Here is a 14554-nt window from a genome sequence, read left to right on the forward strand (position 1 = left end):
GTACTGGTATAGCTCCTTAACATAGGTCCATAGCGTATATATATATATATATATTATATATACTTGTTGTGCTGACTGATGGCCAACAAGTTCCGTGCTAAGAAGGTGAAGGCACCTTACAAACGATATGTATACAGTTCTGGTGAAGGTACGGAACCACGACAAGCAAATGATAGTAATCAAGATGAACAACTACGATCCAAGCTTAATATAAGAACGGTCCATGTTCTTACAAGACAAGATAGCAGCATAGAAGAAGGAGACAGCATAAAGCACAAGGTCAGATCATATGTATGGCCCCAGAGTCAGTTTCAAAAGGTTGATCTAGTGCGATGCTATCTAGACAAAGGCAATAAGGAATATGAAGCATCACGACTACAACAACAACAAGATGATTATGACGAAGTGGGTGACCATGAAGCAGAAGAAGATGACGACGACCGACATAATATGATGAAGTTACCCATTGAAGTGATGAAACAAATCTTTGAAATCCTACATTATCAGGGCCATTTGACTAGCAAATATATGATATTGAATAAAGCCATTTATGGTATAGTTGCACAAATCATATATGGGCACCCATGGTTGTATCCCAATAATTTCAACTCGTTCACTGAAGTGATTACCCGTAACAAATCGTTGGGCGGATATATTCAAACACTTGATCTAACCAATATCAATCATGGAGGGAAGAATGCCTCTATATCCAAGCTACTTAAAAGATCAGGTAAGAGTCTCAGGAAATTTGTTGCCCCTCAAACCAGTTTTGGATTGGGTCCATTGGTTTCGTTGAAGAATTGTCCTCGATTGAAAGTATTGGATCTACGATTAGTTTCTGAAGCCATGAACTTGTTTGAGTTGTTCAAAGCTATAAAGAATCATCATGAGTTGACACATTTGTCACTACCTCGGTGTTCTATCCAATCATCAAATGAAGATGAAGAATATGATTTTGAATGGCCTCCCAGATTATCATTTCTTCATATATCTGGAGGGATATCTGATGAATTTATAATCCAAACTCGATTCCCCTCCACTATATGTGAGTTGGAATTGTCCCATTGCTCTTCGTTACGTGATATTGGTTTTGTTGATGTGCTACTGAAAATAGGTAAGAATTTAACCAGTCTCCGGATTCAATACCCAATGTCAATATCCAATGCGGGAGACAGTGTGTTCTTGTATTGTCCCAACTTGATCACTTTGGAGGTTAATGTTGATTACATACTGCTGTCGTTCTTTGATGAGCATAATCTTAAATATTTACCTTATCAGCGTCCTTTAAAGAACTTGAGGTTAGGGTCTAGTGGTACTTTAGGTACATACAACAGAATTGAACCTGTTGATTTGGCTGTGGCTTTGGATGAAGGCAGATTACCAAAGTTGAAGCATGTACAGGTTAGTACTACGTTGGGTTGGATGAATGGATATCCGGAAGATTGTTTGGAGTATGTCATTGAAACATTGGATGAACGTAATGGCCTGTTTAGAGTGTATATGGGGTAATAGAAGGCATGAACCACTCTACTACTGAGATCTCTGTTACGTTCTGTTGAGTCCTCTGTTACGGCCCACTACTATTCTCAACAAATGAATGCGTTTGTTTCGCGCAGTTTGGTTGAGTGCACTTAAAGCGTACCCCACCGTCTTCCTCTTCCTCTGCTTCTTCTTCTCTTCTCACCGCCTCCTCCATGAAATGACTCAACCAACTAACTCATTGGAGTCAGGCTACAAGTTGGGAAAACACATGCCGTATTTCCTGACAGAACTCGACCATACTAATATATCCATCAAAAGTAAACTTGATAAACGAGATCGTTTGAACCTATCACTTCTCTTAACGTTGGGAGTGATCATTAGGCTTTACAATATCCCCTGGCCCTCCCACGTTGTGTTTGACGAAGTCCATTTCGGTACCTTTGTCAACGAATATATAACTGGCGATTTCTTTGTTGACGTTCATCCACCTTTAGGGAAGTTGCTCTACTATTGGATCGCATTGGCCTTTGGGTACACTGGTGATTTCGACTTTAGCAAAATAGGTAACCCCTACACTGAAAACGTTCCTTATGTTCCCTTGAGACTCTTTAGTGGTGTATGTGGTGTATTGACAGTATTGATAGCTTACATCACGCTTAGAGCTTCGTTGTGTCGTCCCATGGTTGCCTTCTTTGGTGCCACCTTGGTCCTCATTGAAAACTCCTTGGTTACTCAATCAAGATTTATCTTTTTGGATTCTCCCATGATCTTAGCCATTTCCATCGCTGTATTGGGGACCATCAAGGTGGACGTAACCAAACCATTCACATCCAAGTGGTGTCTGTTGTTGATCTTAACTGGTGTGGGTCTTGGATGTGCTGTCTCGATTAAGTTTGTTGGTGTGTTTACGTTGGTGTGGGCTACGACTTTAACATTGATCAAATTATGGCAGTATTTGGGCGATCTACAAGTAACTAATCTTCAATTGATTATGCATTCGTTTGGTAGACTTGTGGCTCTTGTGTTGATTCCCTTGACGATATTCTTGGGAGTGTTCATCACCAGTTTATCAGCATTGCCTTATTCGGGTGTAGGCATAGGATATTTACCCGCAAAGATTCAATCTACTTTCAATGATTCAGATATCTTGAAAAATGTGCCTGTGGAAGTGGCTTTTGGTAGTACAATTACCTTGAAACACCGTCCATTGCAAGTATATCTCCATTCACATAACTTCACCTATGAATCAGGCAGCCACGAACAACAAGTTACCGGGTACACGTTTGCAGATGATCCTGAGAACGAATGGATCATTGAAACTAAAAACCAACAACCATTGGAGAAACTACATGGCTATTTAAGATATGTTAAAGACGGTGATATCATTCGTTTATACCATAAGTCTACAGGGAAATATTTACATGTCAATGATGTTAGACCCCCAGTTCTGGAACACGAATATGCCAATGAAGTTAGTTGCAATGGTACTCGAGAAATCTTGGGAGATATCAACTATGAATGGAAGGTTAAAATCCTTGACACTGAAAGTCATAGTAAGAATAATCTACCTAAAATTAAAGTTAGAGCAACAGAATCGATTTTCCAATTGATTCATCAGGGTACCAAATGTATTTTGATGTCTCATGATACTAAATTACCCAGTTGGGGGTTTGGTCAAAGGGAAATCGTTTGTATTAATGAGCCAACTTTAGACAATACTTTATGGACCGTTGAGTTCAATTCTCATCCTCTATTAGACAATGATGTGGATAATCATGATCGAGTTGATTTCGGAAAGGTATCACTTTGGTCTAAAGTGTATTATATTCATAAGGCAATGTTCCAATTGAATAAATCCTTAACTGAAAAGCATAACTATGCTTCTGAACCTGCTACATGGCCATTCCTCATTAGAGGAGTGAATTATTTCCGTACAGATACAGAAAATGTCTTAACAGATGAAACAGGAAGTTCAGTGTATTTATTAGGGAATATGGCCATTTATTATGTTTCACTTGTGGTGATATTGGTTGTTCTTTTCAAACAAACTTGGTATTTTTTCAATGCCTTGAACCCATTTTTAATCACCACTTATCCTAACCATAAACAAAATTTTTATGATTGTTCATTGAGATTTTTATTAGGTTGGTTGATGCATTATATCCCATATTTCAACATGGAAAGACAGTTGTTCCTTCATCATTATTTGCCTAGTGTATATTTCGGCATATTGTTGGTTGCACAATATATTGAGTATCGTATGGCTGGAAACCAATCCATTGGTTATATGATGATGATCTCCATCTCTGCAGGTGCCATGTACTGCTTTGTTCAGTTTTTTCCTATCATTTATGGACTGGAATGGACTGTCCATGGATGTCTTCAAAGACAATGGTATTCAACTTGGGATATGAGTTGTATGTCTTATACCAAACTAGATTAACATTAAGATTAACGACATTATTATTATCAACATCTTGCTTCTGTGATTCCATTGGCTACTTCTATTATAAGGGAATCACACCATTTAAGTAGTTCATCTTTTTGTTTTATCTTCTCTGCTCTTTCCTTCTCCACCGTATCGTATTCTCCAGCCAACTCTTCTATCAATTCCAATTGCGCTTCAGGCGAAACTCCGATACCGGGGAGTGAATCAATAAGTAAACTGATCTGACGAGATTTCAATATAATATCTGTTGATAATTCATTGATGGTGTTTTCAAAGTTAGCTTCTGCGTCATCTCTATTTATACCCGTGTCACTACCCGTGTTAGGAGCATTGGACTGCCGATTGCTTTCCGAGGGACTTGCTTTACCTGTCTGATTTTGTCCTTGTCCTTGTCCTGGGGGTTGAGTTTGACCGGCAACAGGTGCTGCTGCTGCTCTATTAATGACGGACTTAGGGTTCTCATCTAATAGCCCTGGCTCACTATTGAGGTTGACATAGTTCACTGTGGCGTTGAACTGTTCCACCAATTGGTCCAAACATATTTGTAGTTGAGTCAACCTGTCAGTCATTGTACAGATATGTGGACTATATATATAGTTGTACATAAGTGGTGGTTAATATTCTTTGCTTCAAATGTGCTACCCAAGGTCGTGCCCCGAACAATCTCAATCTTCAGTACCGATATATAACCTTAGGAAATCCCCCCAGAATCTAAGGAGTTAATCAACTATTCTTCTTTACTATATACAGTGTTTATAACGATGACGTCCCCCCTGTGGCAGAGCGATTGGGACGTTAAATCATGTAATTTGTGCCAGTGTCCATTCACGCTTTTCGTGCGAAGACACCACTGTAGAATCTGTGGGCTTGTTGTATGTGGAGGTTGTTCTTCGCAGCCCATGAATTGGTATGGGGGTCCAGTTGTATTAGGAGAAGGTGGCAAGACAAGTCAAGGTATATATGGACGGTACTATCGAACATGTGATCTGTGTATAGCTGAACTAAGCGATGGACATTATAATGATAACGATAATAATAACAGTAATAATATTAATGATAATGATAATGACGGTGATACGGGTGATGACAGTGTGAATGGTTCTGATGACGGTACAAAATATGGTGATGTTCGCACACGATCAAATACAGTGGGGTCCAGTTCAAGTGAACCACATACAAGTGATACGTCTACAGATGATGATTTGTGTCCAGTCTGTGCGCGGAATCTTTTATTAAGCTATGGAAAGAAATTCCCCAAAAGACGTTGCAGGGATGATTGGCACGAGAGCTTTGAAAAGTATAAAGAGTCTCATATAAGTAGTTGTTTAACCAAGTTTGACTTTGATACGTCTCATGATAGGTTTACCCTGCCAACCAAGCATACGAGAAATAAAATGTTGGTATATAACATTCCACCTATTCCATATCCACAATTTGAAACTATAGTCAATTCTGGAGGGGTTGGAACTAGTAGTGGGTCTTATTCAACAGTGGTAGGTTCTGTGACTTCCGGATCAACAGTAACAGAAAAGGAAAAGGATGATGATAACTTTGATAACGAATGTGTGATCTGCTTAGAAGATTTGAAACCGGGGGATAAAGTGGGTCGTTTAGAATGTTTATGTGTTTTTCATTATGCTTGTATTAAAGATTGGTTCAATACAAAGGGTGTTGGTGAATGTCCGGTGCATTTCTTGCACCAATAACGGTAATGGGTAAGTTCAGTTCAGTTAATGTATGTTATTAAATTATGTAATTTATTTCTCTTCTTTGTCTCGATCATCTCTTCCACCCTTCTTGGTGTTCCACTTTTCATGGAGTTGTTTCAGTTGTTTGATGGCTTCCGCGGTAGCCTTCAGAACATGAACATATAATGCTTCTATTTCTTCCTTTGGAGGATCTTCGTCTTTAGGTAATCTCTTCCCTAGTGCCTTCTCGATTCTCAAGTACATTTCAATTTCATATTGAGACACAAGGGAAACAGATTTACCGGCTCTACCGGCTCTGGCGGTTCTTCCAACTCGATGAACATATGATTTGGAATCGGTAGGTATATCATAATTGATAACCACATCAACAGATGGGATGTCCAACCCCCTAGCACCAACATCTGTACATACCAAAATACTGGCCTGACCGGCTTTAAACTTATTTAACGCTCCCAATCTCTGGGATTGGGTCAATTTACCGTGTAAGGGGATAGAAGAAAACCCAAGCATCCGGGTTAAAAGTGCAGTTCTATGAGTATGGGAACATGTTCTGGCAAAGATGATCATTGATTTGCCATGAAGTTCATTCAACAAATGAACCAAATAAGTATCCTTCTTCCCGTCCGGGACCAACATCATTGATTGGGTTAAATTATCTGCTGTTTGGAACTTGGTCGACACGGCCACTCTAACCGGGTCTCTTAATGATGCTCGTTGTAACTTGTCCACTTTACTGGTCATGGTAGCAGAAAACAAATACGTTGTTCTATTGGTGGGGATTCTCTTCAAGATCTTATCGATAGAAGGTCCAAAATCCATATCCAATAATCTATCAGCTTCATCCATAACCAAGTATTTAAGGTTTTTCAACGAGAACCCCTTGGTATGTTCTAAATGGTCCATGATTCTACCTGGAGTGGCCACCAAAATGTGTGGTTTCCTCATGATATCACGAGCTTGGTCCATCATATCCATACCACCAACAACACAGCAAGTTCTCACCCCCATTCCTGAACCCAAGGCATCAAAAGTTTCCTTAATTTGATATGCCAATTCTCTGGTTGGAGCCATCACCAAACCGAAGTACGGCGTTTGTGCATGCCATAAGGCTTGTAGGATGGGGATGGCAAAAGCTGCTGTTTTCCCTGACCCAGTAACAGCTAACCCAATGATATCCTTCCCTAAAAGCGCATGAGGAATGGCTTCAGCTTGAATGGGGGTGGGTTTAGAGAACTTAAGTCCGTTGATGGCAAGAAGAAGTTCAGGAACCAAATCCAATTCCGAAAAGGATGAGATTTTGGTTTCTGCATCAGCATCGACTTCAATAGGTGTGGACTTGGATAACTTTGGTGATGCTTTGGTGATGGGATCAGATGCTTTCTTTGCTTGCAAGACATTTTTCTTGATTCTTTCCGCTAGAGCCTTGGTGTCGACTGTTCTTTTGGATTTGGAGACTTTCATGGTCACACGTAACACGGAGCTGATTTGAATATGGATAGTAAGACGAGTTCAATGCTGTCTATGTTTATACGGTGAGGTTATGTGGCTTGCACTGATAAATGGGTATTACTGAAGACCCTCGTTCACATAAATAACTGCGATGACCTGCATACAGGTGCGATGAGCAGAAAAACGAAAAAGCAGCGAGATGATTCTACTGCAACTCTACCGACACCTACTGTTGCAGTCTATTACTGCTGTACTACAACATCACTCTACACTATAGCATCACTCTACACTATAGCATCACTATAGCTTACTGTTAGAATGGCAAAGAGAAGAACTAAGACAAGAACACATACCAAGGTGAGTGAGGAAGAACTCGCCAAGATCCCTCGGTCAATGGTACTTCGATTAGGTCTGAGCTTACAGAATCATCTGTTGTCACAATTAGTCAAGGACTTTAGAAATATCATGCAACCACATACGGCTATCAACTTACGGGAGAGAAAGTCCAATAGACTCAAGGATTTCATTGTTATGGCAGGACCTTTAGGAGTGTCTGATTTATTTGTATTCCATCAATCTGAAGAATCAGGTAATATTTCTTTAAGATTAGGTAAGATGCCTAGAGGTCCTACATTACAGTTTAGAATCAATACTTATGCTTTAGCCAAAGATGTTAGACGGATTTTGAAACGTCCAAAGTCTTTAGGAAAGGATTCCACTGAGTTTTTACATCCTCCATTATTAGTTATGAATGGATTTCTGACCAACATGAAGGAAGCTGATAATCATGAGAAATTAATGGTTACGGTTTTCCAAGGAATGTTCCCTCCAATTCAACCACAGAATACCAAAGTTTCTTCTATAAAAAGAGTCCTCATGATAAACAAAGATAAGGAAACAGGTACCATAGAATTGAGACATTATGCTATTTCCACTAAACTTGTGGAGGAGAATAGAAACATCAAGAAACTTATTAATTCTCATCACAACCCCAAAAAGAGTTTACCCATCATGACAAAAAATCAAGATGTTTCTGATTTATTATTAGACCCTTATTCAGTGGGTGGGTTAACTTCTGATTCCGAGATTGAGGATGATGCCATTGTGGAAATCAAAAACGAGCAAGTCATCAAGAAAACAACCACTGCCAATGAGTCGGCACCTTCTGCATCGACTTCTACAACCAGAAAGAGGGCCATCAAGTTAATTGAATTGGGACCAAGAATCTCTATGGATCTTTATAAGATAGAAGAAGGGTTGGTAGGATCCTCAAAGACCATTTACCATTCGCAAGTCCACAAGACCGACAAGGAGTTGAAACAATTGAACAAGAAACATGCACTCATGAAACAAGAGAAGGCACAAAGAAGAGCTTTACAAAAGGCCAATGTCGATGCAAAAAAGGCAAAAAAGGAAGAGAAGAAGGCAAAGAGAAAGGCCAAACAAAATGAACAAACTGAACAAACTGACGATGACGAAGTTGAATCCAGTGAAGATGAAATAAATCCTGACGATTACGAAAATGATAGTGATTTGTTCAGTGATATTGAAAAGTAGTCGGACCGTCAGTCAGTCTGTCAGTCTTAATGACTCTATTTCTTGAATCAACAGCTGTATATCACTACGTAATGCAACAAGAGAAATAGCATCTTTCAAACCTTTAATGAAATAAGTTTGTGACTGTCTTAATTGATAAGGAACCAACCCACCAAATTGATGTATTGGATCTCTTAATATACCACCTTCCTCGGATTCTTCAAACGCTTTGGGTTTGGATGACTTTATATTTTGATTTCGATTTCTAAGACCGTTTTCATTATTAGATTCATCAGCTTTCATAGTGTTGTATGTTTTCTTAGTTTCTTGTATCGTCTCTTTTGTGACGTTCTTTAGCACTATATCCTTACCCTTAACCTCCACTATCTTATTGGCCAAATGCTCTCTCATATCAATGGATTCTATTCCAAACTTCTTGGTCAACGAGCCAGAGTTGTAATTGGCACGTGAAAGGTTCAAGTATCCATTCTTAAAATTAATATCCATCTGCTTCATTATAGTGTTCTCATATTTGTCTAGTAACTGTAGTAATTCAAGTGTCTTTGTATCAATTGCACTGAGGTTCTCGTGGTCGTCTATTGGTAGTTGATATTCTTCATCCTCTTCTTCCTTAGCACTTATAGATATATCCTCCATGAGTTTTACCACTGTTTCAACCCCAGTCATGATAAATATACAGAAGTAGTAAGTAAAAGTAGTACATAGTTCGAATAATCTACAATGAAATTTCTTATCATTATACTAAATAGCGGCGCTCCCATATGGTTAAAGCTTATAGAGTTTCTTGAGTCTAAGAAACTCTGTACGAGGTAAAACATCACCAAATCCAAAACATCGATCCATAGGAGTGGAAGCTATAAGTTTAGCTTCTTCTTCCAGCCGTTCTTTCAGTCTTAATTGATTTCCATGTTCCCAAAGACTATAAATAAGCTCTTCTTCCCCAATTTCCCGTTCAAGTTGTCCTCCTTCATAAACAATTTCTGCTAGATCATGTAGAATATTAGCAGTTAATCCCCATACATCGTATATTTTTTCATTGGTTTCTGAGTGTCGACGTGATCCAAGACGTCCCCATGAAGATAAGTCCTTTTTACTGGAAGTGGTAACTTTGCTCTGATTTACTTGTGTCACGTGACCATGGGCATCATCGTGATGATCTTCTTCCTCGGAAGTTAGATCACCAACAATGTCCAGTAGAAAAACAGCTTCATTCTTATTATGTTGAAGGAAAGCATAAGATCGTAAATTCCAAGGTATACCACCCCAATTCATTTCATGAGAACTTCTTTCAAAACATTCCATTGGTGGTTCATCACGAACAGGATACAAAAAATCTCTTAAGGGACATGAAAATATAGTACTTGTTTCTCCCGGATTTAAGTTTAACCGCAAATCATTTAATAGTTTGGCTTCATCTTCATTAGCACTTATTTTCATTAGTCCAACACAAGGACGTACTGCGGAAAACGTTCTCAGAAGATAAGCAGGTAAAATGTTTAAATAATCAACAGTGAACCCAAAATGTTTAACCAATAATTTATCATCAGCATCTAATCCGATTTCTTCATGCATTTCTCTTCTGGCTACTTGCCATTCGGATTCAAGACCCGTATCTGCCTTCCCTCCTGGTAAAGATATATGTCCGGGGAAATTGCGTAGCTTAGACAGTCTTCGGGTTAATATGACTCTGAGTTCACCAAGATGTCCAAAGAAAAGAAGTATAAACACTGCTGACCGCCTCAGTATTGGTAATCGATGCCATATAGATGTTGATTGGTTGGAATAGTATTTGGAAGTATACTCTCTTATATTAGTTAGGAAATTGGATTCGGTCATCTTAAGCAATAGATTCTATCAAGCACTGAAGGATTCTTTAAATACTATGATTGTCGTTGTTGTTGTTGTTGTGGGATTCTTATGACTATCTCTGCTTTCCTATATATAGTTACCCTTCTCCACTCTATATCAATTACCCGTGGTAGTGAATATACCGTTATAATTTCTGATTCTCACTTCTATATTTAGCGATCATTCTACAATAAACAAAAAGGGCGTGTGGCGTAGTTGGTAGCGCGTTTGCCTTGCAAGCAAAAGGTCACTGGTTCGATTCCTGTCTCGTCCATTACTTTTTGGTGTGGGTTCAATTGATCCCATTCTTTTTAATCTAGTAATTTAATTAAATGTATGTAATAAATAAATATTCTATCAAAATGCTTTTATATAATAATAATAATAATAATAATAATAATAATAATAATAATCTCTCCTAAATTATTTATGCTGGTTTCTGTGGTGAAAAATCTTTTACATCAAACTGAGATTGAGTGCTACCTTTGGGCTCTTGTCTCTCACTATCTATCAGGTCGATTGTATGAGCAGTTGATACTGATTCTCCCATAGCTGATGACATCCGAGGACGAGTAGTCATGGAATCGATTCCCGCGGCTTCATTGGCACCTCTGGCTGCCTTCGGAGTTATCCCTGCTTGTAACATTCGCTTATTTACATTGTCAACACTAACAGACCTCAAAGGTTTAATAGGTACGCCAGTCAGATGTCTTGAATGATACGAAGAAAATGATGGACAAGGAGACACGATGCGTTGAGCCTCTATATCTCGTTCCTCTTTCTGTACTTTTGATCTGGTGATTACTCGCTTCAAAGTTTCACCTAAATAATTTGCTCCCAGATCAACTGTGCCTGTGGTAGTAGCAGCACGCAGAAGCATTGAATCAATTTCTCCTGAATGCCTTGATTTCACTTTCAGGGCAAATTCCCCAGCAATTTCTCTTTCCCGTTTGCCAGCATTTCCCATTCCATAAACTGGGAAGACGTTTTTGGGTGAACGAAGTCGTCTATAAGATGACATATTACTGAGTCGAGATATTCCTGTTGATCTGGTATTCATACGAGATAAATTATCTTCATATAATGCTTGGGGAGCTTCAGCTCGATAAGAATCTGAACTATCTGAAGGTTCTTCTTCTCTAATACCACCCAATTTGTCATTGATGTATTCAGGTTCCTCATCTAGGGGCTCATCATCATCATCTTCTGTAGAGATTTGTAGAGGTCTCCTAACAACACGTGAATCTTGATTAAGTTCAGGTTGTTCATCCCGTACATCATATTGAGGTAAGTTCAATTCTCTTTGATCTCTTTCCACAACCACTAAATGCAAATACCATGTTACGACAATTCCAAATGCAGATCCTCCAATCATATTCCCCAAAGTTCCGGGTATGAAGACTCTCCATATCACTTCCCCCACTGTAACATCAGCATGATTAATCAACCCCATCACCATTAAATACATATCTGCAACTACGTGGGAATATCCAAGGGAAACAAAGGTGAAAATTGGTAATAACAACATGAAAAACTTAACATGCAATGGTTTTACCATCAATTGTAAATAGATTGCCATGCTAACATAAAAGTTGCCTGCAACACCTCTTAAAAGTGTTTGAACAAATCCATGAGCATTTTTTGTTTCAGCAATCTCGACTGCACTACGAATAAAACTTTTCGTAGTACCAACACCTGAATAAGTTGAAATAACATAACACACAAAGATATTCCCAACCAAATTTAACCACCAACTAACAAACCAACTTATGCATAAATCCAATATACTAACTGCACCTCTTACCACGGCAGTACTGAAAAATAAAACGTTGGAATTGAAAAGATCAACCCCCATGATCACAACATAAAACAATCCTATAGGGTATACCAACCCTTGTATAAACATAATCACACCGGGATCATTCTGGAAAATAGACCCCATATATCCTTGAGCCATAATATGAATCATCCCTCCACTAGAAAATAGTATCCCTCCCATAAGTGAGTTCACGCATAGAGTATCTAGCCGTAGACGGGCCTTCTTCATGGCTGTGGCCACCACCGCTAGGGCAGCCTCGTTTGCTGAGAGGTAGTATTCATCTCCCATTTTGAAAGGACTCAAAAACTTCAAGTAGTGTTGAATAATTCAAGTTTAAAGTGCTATTCCCGAAACGGAATGATGGGGTATATTTAGTTGAATAGTAAACCCCCCAAAGTTCAATCACACTGATTGAAGTCGTTCCACAATGACCAACAAAGACAAAGACAGGGATCCTTATTTGAATATCGGACCGACCGGTTCGATGATGATCAAGAGATAGTGGAAGGTAATTTGATCCTAAATGGGTTAGATGATACCGTATTTCAATGATCTAGGATTTTTTTCGGCAGCAATTGCACCTCGGGTATAATTTCCTAATACGGTTTTAGGTGCAGCTGTTTTCCCGAGGAGAACCTTAATGACTATAAAGCAAAAAGATTCGCTGAACTCCAAGCTCTATAGGAATATAAGGAGCCTTAGCCTTATGTGGGGTCTGAGGGGATGATATTATCTAAATGAAATGTAACCCGATATTTCATTTCTAAAGCCCGGGTACAGAGAATAAAAGACTCTGATCACAATTCAATTGATCTTCATTTGGAGGTTCAGATGACTCTGGCGTTGTGTTTGACTTTGTCTGTGACTTTGACTTTGACTTCTTCATGTTGGCTTTTAATGTAGCTTTGGCAGCACGTGTAAGTTCTAAAAACTCATCTCGATGACTGGCCACCCATAAAGTGGGCAGGAAATCCTTATCAGTGATAAGCTTGCTTGAATTGTAGTGTCTTGTAGTAGTGGGGGTGAAAGCCAGATGAGAAGATTCCCATTGGGAAAGTTTCAGTCTTAACACTTTTTCCACAAGTGGATGATTACAATCAAGATTGGAGTTATACAACACATAATAATGGTTGTATCGGAGTTCAAGCTGTTGACGTGTACCTGATGTTGGTATTTCTAATGCCGAAAGTTTCTCCTTCAATTTTGAAGTTGAAAGTGAACTGAAATCTAATTTTGGTAGCTTTTTATGTTCCAGGTCTCCATGAGTAGATGCTTCATGGAAGTAGTAGTGTTCATGATCACGTTTATGAATGATTTGTCTCTTTTTCCTCTCGTTGTTAGCGGTAAAGAAAGACAGAATGTTCCCCTGTGTTGAGGAATTGTTCTTTGTCCTTTTAGTTGACTTTGACGGCTTTGTTTTCTTACCCTTGAGACAATCATCTAAATGCTTTCTCTCTATGATATCTGCAGGCATTATCTCCCCACAAATGGGACATTCAGCCATGTTATCAGACGATGGAGACGGTGATACCATTGACCCTGACTCTGACTCTGGTTCGCGTTTATGCCTCTTAACTGGCACAGTATTATTAGTATTAGTACTATTAGCACTCTCGTCAGACAGTAAAACCTCTACTATTTCTGAAGGTGAAGACGAAGCTGGTCGTTTCTGTCTTGAAATGGTCATCGTATGTTCCGGTGCCGATTCCTTTATCAAGTCTAGGAGATGAGGTCGACACGATACGTAACAAGTAATGATCTCCTCTAGTAAGACGTTACGTCTTAGATTGCTTTCAAACTGCTCAGTTTTGCAAAGTGGGCATCTGCTATTGGCTATAAGATATTCTCGTATACACAAGGAACAGAATGTATGACTACATCCCGTTGTTAATGGCGCCTTAAGAAACTCCTTGCAAATGAAGCATCGTTGAAGCGCGTCAAGCAGCGACATTTCTGGAAGCTTAGTAGCCCTCCAATCAGATGGATCTCCTATGTTGTCAAGTAGTCTATTGAAATTCATGACTAGTTGTTACCGATGGAGTGAGCTTCATTAACAAAGTAATCAATTGCTTGTAAGTTGCCACTTGACTCCATGAGATTAGTGCCTCTGCGCATAGACTTGATTTGAAGATGCAGTACATAAATACGATAGTACTACTGATAATATAAACGACCACTGCTGCTGCCACTGCTGCTCCTACTGTTACTCATCTAACAGTAATGCTGCTGCTACCACTTAAA

At 39.0% G+C, this 14554-nt stretch overlaps 8 protein-coding genes and 1 non-coding gene across 9 annotated transcripts; 3 read left to right on the forward strand and 6 right to left on the reverse strand.

The window, feature by feature from the left end:
* Window positions 1-78: 78 nt before the first annotated feature.
* Window positions 79-3925, forward strand: PMT5 (putative dolichyl-phosphate-mannose--protein mannosyltransferase; the record flags this gene model as incomplete). Its single annotated transcript, XM_043195013.1, has 3 exons — window positions 79-1505; window positions 1627-1638; window positions 1801-3925. 3 exons carry the CDS (start codon window positions 79-81, stop codon window positions 3923-3925), a joined length of 3564 nt encoding a protein of 1187 aa, XP_043050210.1.
* Window positions 3926-3951: 26 nt separating this feature from the next.
* MED21 (Med21p) lies at window positions 3952-4500 on the reverse strand (the record flags this gene model as incomplete). The annotated part of the gene is made up of 1 exon (XM_043195014.1): window positions 3952-4500. One exon carries the CDS (start codon window positions 4498-4500, stop codon window positions 3952-3954), a length of 549 nt encoding a protein of 182 aa, XP_043050211.1.
* A 1188-nt stretch (window positions 4501-5688) lies between these two features.
* RRP3 (RNA-dependent ATPase) lies at window positions 5689-7101 on the reverse strand (the record flags this gene model as incomplete). Its single annotated transcript, XM_043195015.1, has 1 exon — window positions 5689-7101. One exon carries the CDS (start codon window positions 7099-7101, stop codon window positions 5689-5691), a length of 1413 nt encoding a protein of 470 aa, XP_043050212.1.
* A 306-nt stretch (window positions 7102-7407) lies between these two features.
* Window positions 7408-8646, forward strand: SSF1 (rRNA-binding ribosome biosynthesis protein; the record flags this gene model as incomplete). The annotated part of the gene is made up of 1 exon (XM_043195016.1): window positions 7408-8646. One exon carries the CDS (start codon window positions 7408-7410, stop codon window positions 8644-8646), a length of 1239 nt encoding a protein of 412 aa, XP_043050213.1.
* Window positions 8647-8658: 12 nt separating this feature from the next.
* VMA22 (Vma22p) lies at window positions 8659-9312 on the reverse strand (the record flags this gene model as incomplete). Its single annotated transcript, XM_043195017.1, has 1 exon — window positions 8659-9312. One exon carries the CDS (start codon window positions 9310-9312, stop codon window positions 8659-8661), a length of 654 nt encoding a protein of 217 aa, XP_043050214.1.
* Window positions 9313-9411: 99 nt separating this feature from the next.
* PCD1 (8-oxo-dGTP diphosphatase) lies at window positions 9412-10482 on the reverse strand (the record flags this gene model as incomplete). Its single annotated transcript, XM_043195018.1, has 1 exon — window positions 9412-10482. One exon carries the CDS (start codon window positions 10480-10482, stop codon window positions 9412-9414), a length of 1071 nt encoding a protein of 356 aa, XP_043050215.1.
* A 213-nt stretch (window positions 10483-10695) lies between these two features.
* KQ657_004345 lies at window positions 10696-10768 on the forward strand. The gene has a single exon. It is a non-coding gene; the product is annotated as a tRNA-Ala (tRNA).
* Window positions 10769-10921: 153 nt separating this feature from the next.
* On the reverse strand, window positions 10922-12601 carry KQ657_004346 (uncharacterized protein; the record flags this gene model as incomplete). The annotated part of the gene is made up of 1 exon (XM_043195019.1): window positions 10922-12601. One exon carries the CDS (start codon window positions 12599-12601, stop codon window positions 10922-10924), a length of 1680 nt encoding a protein of 559 aa, XP_043050216.1.
* A 475-nt stretch (window positions 12602-13076) lies between these two features.
* RAD18 (E3 ubiquitin-protein ligase) lies at window positions 13077-14407 on the reverse strand (the record flags this gene model as incomplete). Its single annotated transcript, XM_043195020.1, has 2 exons — window positions 13077-13986; window positions 14403-14407. 2 exons carry the CDS (start codon window positions 14405-14407, stop codon window positions 13077-13079), a joined length of 915 nt encoding a protein of 304 aa, XP_043050217.1.
* Window positions 14408-14554: the final 147 nt, after the last annotated feature.

This window comes from Scheffersomyces spartinae (genome assembly GCF_019049425.1).
Source record: "Scheffersomyces spartinae strain ARV_011 chromosome Unknown scaffold_6, whole genome shotgun sequence".
Lineage (NCBI taxonomy): Eukaryota > Fungi > Ascomycota > Pichiomycetes > Serinales > Debaryomycetaceae > Lizanozyma > Lizanozyma spartinae.